This window comes from Octopus bimaculoides, chromosome 29, assembly GCF_046866305.1.
Source record: "Octopus bimaculoides isolate indiv1 chromosome 29, ASM4686630v1, whole genome shotgun sequence".
Classification (NCBI taxonomy): Eukaryota; Metazoa; Mollusca; class Cephalopoda; order Octopoda; family Octopodidae; genus Octopus; species Octopus bimaculoides.
In genome coordinates this window covers 1,819,049-1,826,548 of record NC_142956.1, presented here as the reverse complement: position 1 = coordinate 1,826,548, position 7,500 = coordinate 1,819,049, and the positions used below count along the sequence as shown (strand labels likewise).

Below are 7,500 nucleotides of genomic sequence, written 5' to 3'. Positions count from 1 at the left end.
ATCATGGTGGAAGACGGTACCCCAAAAATTTTGCCGAGCATCCAAGATTAAAGAGGGATCCATGAAAGTTACCCAGTGTACCACGTAGCATTTTAAAACCGTATGACGATTGAAGTGTACCACATGTATAGCATCTAGGTCTTTTCATTGGAATCGGGTGGCTGAAAACTTTAATGAAGCCTATCAAGTGGACTGTTCCCATTTTTCAAAAGTACACACGTGTCGCAGACTGAGACACTTTGATTCAAACTGAGAATTCCCTTAAGGATACGCGTTGATTTAATGAAAACAAAATACAGCTAATCGATCAACTGATTGCTCACCAAGAGGTTTGCTTGATCGTATCTTCATTAGTATCACGATCTCTCCGTATCGACCAGACTATCGGACATTGTTATAGATCGCTAGTCACAATTCTCTTTGCATTGTTTTGGCTTTCGAATGATGCTACGTCGCTGGCTACATTGGGAGACCGACGTTTCCCATGATCGGAAGGTATTGTTTGCAGTCGCCTTTGTTTGTTTGTCCGTGGACAAGATATCTCCGAGAACCGCTGGATGGATTCGTACGAAACTTTCAGGGATGTTTGGCCTCATGTCTGGCACAATCTGACTTTGGGATCGATCCGGTACCGGACAAGGGTTCTGGATTATTTTCCCATTTTTTTTTTTTACTTAATTTAGTCCGTGTGTGTATGTGTGTGTGAGTGTGTGTTGTCCTAAGTTATTCTGGTGGTTGAAAAAACTTGGGAACGTGCATCATATATGATGTAAGGACGCGAAGCCAATGTCTTGTGTATCACATGCAATACATAGGACAGGCAAATTGTCAAACAGTTCTGTTTGAAGAGACACTTAGAATGTGTCAATGGTGAATTATGTTACAGAAAATGTGTCTTTACAATGCGTCTGTTTCATACATCCTATGTGGTATAGATCTTTCCTGAAATAAGTCCCAAGTTACTCTGGTGATAGATAAAAAATTAGGAACACGCATCATATATGATGTATGGACGCTAAGGGAATATGTCTGAGGTATCGTCGTGTAATTCTTAGGGGAAGCAAAGGGTTAAAAAAAAAATGCAAGTTGAATAATACGGCTCTGGAAATGTCACGATTGGAATGGTCTTTGATCAATAATCTGGTAGTTCAGACCTGACCAGGGGCTAAATCATAAAATTAACAGGAATAGAATAATGATCTTTTCTAACGATAACAGTTACTACTACCATTTTGAAGATGGGGAGGTGACGATGGCCACCACAGCAGAGAAGACGGTGTTGGTGGTGGTAGTGGTGGTGGTGGTGGTAATTAATGCCTCAGAGACAGTGCTGGCTCAAGTATCGGCGAGGTTTTACATGGAATATAATGGTGTCTATGTGTGTGTGTATATATATGTGTGTATGTGTATATATGTATGTGTATATAAGTAGGTGTGTGTATGTGTATATAAGTATGTATAAATGTGTGCGTGTTTCTGTGCATGTGCGTTTATATATGTATGTATATGTGTACTTATGTATATGTGTACTTATCTATACTTATGTATGTATTTGTATGAATATACATACATACATATATACATATATATATATGAATAGATATAGGTGTTTATATGTATATTGATATGTATATGCATTTGTGTATGTATATAGACATGTATACAAATAAGTATATATATATATATATATATATATATATATATATATATATATATATATATATATATATATATATACATATATATATATGTATGTATATATATGCATATATGTGTATATAGGTATATACATACATGCACACTTTACAGCGACCTTCGTCCTCAAGAAGAAACTTTCGTGCTGTGAGAGAGAGAGACATTGACACACAGACAGACGACAGACAAACAAGAAAATAGGTTGAGCTTCCAGTCGCCTGTCTCCGGAGTCACGTGATAGCCGTGACCACCGACGGGCAGCCATCATTGTCCAAACCAAGTTTAAGTGTTTCTACGTGATTCCAAAGACTTTAGCCAAACTTGCTTCCAACTCTCATTGGTTTGGCTGCCACGATTCCAAAATTTTACCTTCCAGAACCATCTTGTATTTTATGTTGGGTTTTTGATTTCTTTTTGTATATATTCTTTTAGTTCTTGTATGGTTTATTTATTTGTTTTAGTTTTGTCTTTTTGCTCGGCCAAATCTCTCTCTCTCTCTCTTTCCTCTTCAGAATTCGTTCTTTCTTCCTTCTTTTCGTTCTCTTTTTCTTTCTCCTTCGTTATTAATAAAATGTTCTGTCTTTTATTTATCTGTCTGTCAGTCTGCCAATCAGAGTCTGTGTGTGTGTGTGTCTATATATCTCAGTCTATGTATGTATGTATGTATGTATGTATGTATGTATGTATGTATGTATGTATCTATCTATCTATCTATCTATCTATATCAATCTATCTATCTTTGTATCTCTTTGTATACATGTGTTGTATACATGCATGTTTGCATGTGTGTGTATATATATATGAACAACTTTATGTATGCATCTTACAATATTACATGTGTGGGTGAGTGATTTATATATACGTTTGTGCATACATACATGTGTGTGTATATATATATATATATATATATATATATATATATATATATATATAATAGATGTACGAATATATATATATATATATATATATATACATACACACACACACAACCACACACGCTCGTACACACTGACACACATACAGGTATTGCATGCATGTTTATTATTCTCATGCATGTTTACACACACACACACACACACACACATACACACACACACACACACACACACACACACACACACACACACACACACACACACACACACACACACATATATATATATATATATGTAATACTTATAATTACCTCTTCATTTTCGTTCACTTTGCTTTCGGCGGAGGCTTCGTGGATACCCTTCTTCTCCTCTTACTCCTCTCACCACCACCGACTGCACCACCACTTCATCTTGCTACTACTACTACTACTACTACTACTACTACTGCCGTTATTATCACCTATTATTTTTGAAAGTGTTTACAGGTCCTCTTTGCCATCGTCTGCTTCTTTGAAAAATACACAAAAAAAGTAAATAAAACTACACACACACACACATACACACACACACACACATATATATATATATATATGTATATATATATATATATATATATATATATGTGTGTGTATGTATGATGGAAACAAACAGTAAAAACCAGAAGCGAACAACGATAGGAAAAGAACAAAAAGTTTCTCAAAATGGCGTCCAAGACGAGGCTGTCTGCAGGCGATAAAACCATAAACAGAGTGAATGAAACACTCAGTGCTTCTCTCTACAAGTGACACAACAGACTATCTCTGGCCCAATGGCCGCCGCCAGGGCTTTTAAACACACACACACACACACACACACACACACACACACACACACACACACACACACACACACACACACACAACACTTGTCCTTACTGGATTGTCCTTTCTTACACTGATATCTGCGACTACCTCTCCTTATTCTTGTCCTTCTTAAGAAGTCGTCATCATCATCATCATCATATTCATCATCATCATCATCATCATCATCATCTTCATCTCCATCGTTCTCGTCAACATTCTTATCGTTGTTGTTGTTATTGTTGTCGTTGTTGTTCTTCTTCTTTTCCTTCTTCTTTTCCTTCTTTTTTCCCTCTTTTCTTTCTTTTCCTTTTCCTTCTTCTTCTACTTCTCCTTCGTCTTCTCATTCTTCTTCTTCTTCTTCTTCTTCTTCTTCTTCTTCTTCTTCTTCTTCTTCTTCTTCTTCCGCGAATTTGGGGAACGAGGGACCAGTCGACTACATCGACCAACCAGTGTTTCATTGGTACTTTAATTTATCGAACCTGAAAGGCGAAAAAAAAAAAAAAAGGTAAAGTCGACCCCCGGTGGAATTTGAACTCAGAACGTAGCGACGGGCGAAATACCGCTAAGCATATTCATCCAGCTTGCCGCCTTATAATAATAATAATAATAATAATAATAATAATAATAATAATAATAATAATAATAATAATGCACCACGAAAACCACAACTCTTGACATTGAACAAAAACTACAAAAACAAAGATAAATAAATATAAATAAGATAAATAAAAGTGGAGCCCTTCAGAAAACCTCAAGGGCCTGTCCCCTCATCCAACCCCTATTTACTACTTTCAGATCATCTTTTATGAAATTCCCATCCATTTACCCCCCAACCCGCCACAATAATGCTGCAAGGCGACACTTCCTTTCCCACCCTCACAGCCACACTCACGTTCTCCACCCCACTCAAAGCGTTCGAGTGCTATTCGGGATGAAGTGAGAGACGGTTTAGCAATTAAGCAGAAACGAAACAGCGGCGTAGGGATGCCTTCAAGGTTCCAATACGTACTAGAAATAGCAGCCAAGTATCATTAGAGTTGAGGCAATCTGCTGAGTTTTATTCTATTTTGCAACCCACGTGGTCTCGCGTTCGTTGCCACTTCGCAGCCCTTTCGGAAAATGTCTTCCAATATAGCCCCGAGCTGGTCAATGGCTTGTGAGTGGATTTTGAAGAGGGAAACTGAAAGAAGCCCGTTGTCGGTGTACAGGCGCAGCCAAGGCTGTGTAGTAAGAAGCTTGCTTACCAATCACATAGTTTCAGGTTCAGTCCCACTGCGTGGCACCTTGGGCAAGTGTCTTCTTCTATAGCCTCAGGCCGACCAAAGCTTTGTGAGTGAATTTGGAGGACGGAAACTGAAAGAAGCCCGTCGTATATATATATATATATATATATATATATATATATATATATATATATATACATACATACATATATATATATATATATATATATATATATATATATATATATATATACATACATGCATATGTATATATACACATACATATGTATATATATTTATGTGTGTGTGAGAAAGGTAATAGGTGGTCTTGTGATGCACTAAATAAAACAGCTAAATCGCCCTTAAATCACACATGCACACAAAATAATATTGTTTTTCTTTTTTCTTTTTCATAATTGTATGAACTGTCGTATGTAGAAGTCATTCGCAAAAATGTTCTGAAAATTAAAAAAAAAAAAAAAAAAAGAATTCCAAAAATTACGTGGGGGTTATGTGGGATATATAAACCAGACTTCCACCTTTTTTTTTTTTTTAACACGCATATTAAATGTCAAAAATATCCCTTTAACGTAGTCCCGAATTAAAAATTAAATAAATAAATAAAAAAAATTATGAAATCTTCCTCAAGCATAGAATTCTAAAACGTAACTCTGTTATTTTGCAGAGGAAGAGATGAAGAAAATCCGTAACAAGCGAGGTAAGTGGGATTACGTCCAATATCCATCTCCTTCTCACTGCACATTTCGTTGACGCAAATACTGTTCGTTGCTGTTTGCCGACCAAGCCGATTCCGTGATTTAAAATAAGGATGTGACGTTCATGGTTGGAAGTGTGGTGAGATGCAATATATGTGTGTATGTGTGTACATGTACATGTGTGTGTGTGTGTGTGTGTGTTTGTGGTAATATACATGTGTGTGTGTATGCATCTGTGTGTGTGTGTTAATATACGTGTGTGTATGCGTCTGTGTGTGTGAGAGAGAGAGAATGTTTGCCAATGTGTATGTTAATATAAGGGCGGTGAAGTGGCACAATCGATCGTATGCCGGACAAAATGCTTAGCAGCATTTGAGTCCGTCTTCACTTTCTGCATTCACAATGCCGCTGAGGTCGACTTTGCCTTTCATATGTATATATATATATATATGCATATATATATGTATATATACATGTATATATGTATATATATATATATATATATATATATATATATATATATATATATATGTATATAACGCATATATATAAATTGTGGAGTATTTAAAGTATATTAAATGTCTATGTAATTATTATACGTTTCAATCTTGATGCTGCTTGTTACATTGTACACTTAACGGTTTGTAATATATATTCATCCATTATAATAAATTATGCTTATGTGTGTTATTTGGTATGTGTGTGATATATTATGATAATGAGATCTGTGATACGTTACGATAATTTTGTTTATGCGCGTGATTTTTATATATGCGTGTTTACGAGAGAATATTCGTCTTACTGTTATAATGAGTTGTAATAACGTAAATAGAACTATATTGGAGGGGAAAAACAGATGGAGAAATTATACATAAAAATGTGGACACATATATACTCGTATATATATATATAAGCATGTGCACATCTATATACATATCTATCTATCTATATTCTTAAATGTCGAACGATGAAAATGAGTGCTCAACACCACATTAGTGGGTATAATTCCTTTATTTGTAGATTAAGGCTACCGTTGGTTTTATGTTAAGGAAAGTAGGAAAATATCCTAGTGCCTTAAGAATTTTACAAGCCGGTCACGTGGAGAAAGTTATACGCCTCCATTTTCGAAAACCCATCCTAAATATTTAATATATATATATATATATATATATATATATATATATATATATTAAATTCAAATTACGATGGAAGTAAACAAACAAATGAAGTTTGCTTTAGAAGCGTTGAGTTGTCTTAGAAAGTTAAAGAAGTGATGTTTTTTAATCCTCAAACGCAGGATAATGCTAATAATATAGCCTGAACAGGATAAGCTACCCCTATTTTGCAGAAAAGAGTGTTGGCAGCCAACACTTTTTCTGCAAAATAGGGGTAGTTTATTCTGTTCAGGCATTATCCTACGTTTGAGAATTTTAAAAAATCACTTGTTATATATATATATATATATATATAATTGAATAAGCTAGGGACAATAGGGTCAACAAGAAGGAGTAGGGTTAGACAGTTTTTTTTTTATAATCACTACACACGTTTCCATACAACATAGATCTTCATGCATGCAGGAATTTGATTATGTATCGGTTTGCCTGTATAATGTGATCCAGATGCATTTCTTCAGGTGATATACAGTTGCTGTCCCCGTTAGTTACAAAACATTCGACTTCGATGCTAAAACTTCCATCTATCTGGTAATTCTAAGGATGAACGAGCTCTATTTTGTACTCTTGTACGTTTCTAACGGAATACACCTTAAATATATGCATACATATATGCACACACACACACACACACACACACACACACACACACACACACACACACACACACACATATATATATATATATTTAGTGGGACACCACGTGATGTATGCATGTACCTGACGTGACCCAGACTGCACTGATCGATGCAAACGCAATTAGATGCAAAACATCCCACCCATAAAAGGACAGTCCCAGGAGGGCTCGAATCAATCGTCGTACCGAATAAAGATTAATACCAGATCTATCATCCATTTCCTTCTTCAGTTTTTATTATCTCAACTAACACTGCAGAATTCCTGAAATAGATCCAATGGAAAAATATACCCCAATATTGGATGACACCAGGTAGCCTATACTGTGAGCGTGCTTT

The 7,500-nt window shown here is 35.6% G+C and overlaps 1 protein-coding gene across 3 annotated transcripts in view; it reads left to right on the top strand.

Annotated features, from left to right (window-relative positions):
• Nucleotides 1–7,500, top strand: part of LOC106881869 (paired box protein Pax-6) — a 201,900-nt gene that overhangs the window by 19,713 nt on the left and 174,687 nt on the right. For 2 of the 3 annotated variants that reach the window (XM_089345745.1, XM_089345747.1), the window contains exon 2: nt 5,321–5,353. The exons of the other annotated variant lie outside the window; for it this stretch is intronic. In XM_089345745.1, coding sequence (XP_089201871.1) covers nt 5,321–5,353 — 33 coding nt within the window. The remainder of the gene's footprint in view (nt 1–5,320; nt 5,354–7,500) is intronic. 3 annotated transcript variants of the gene reach the window in all.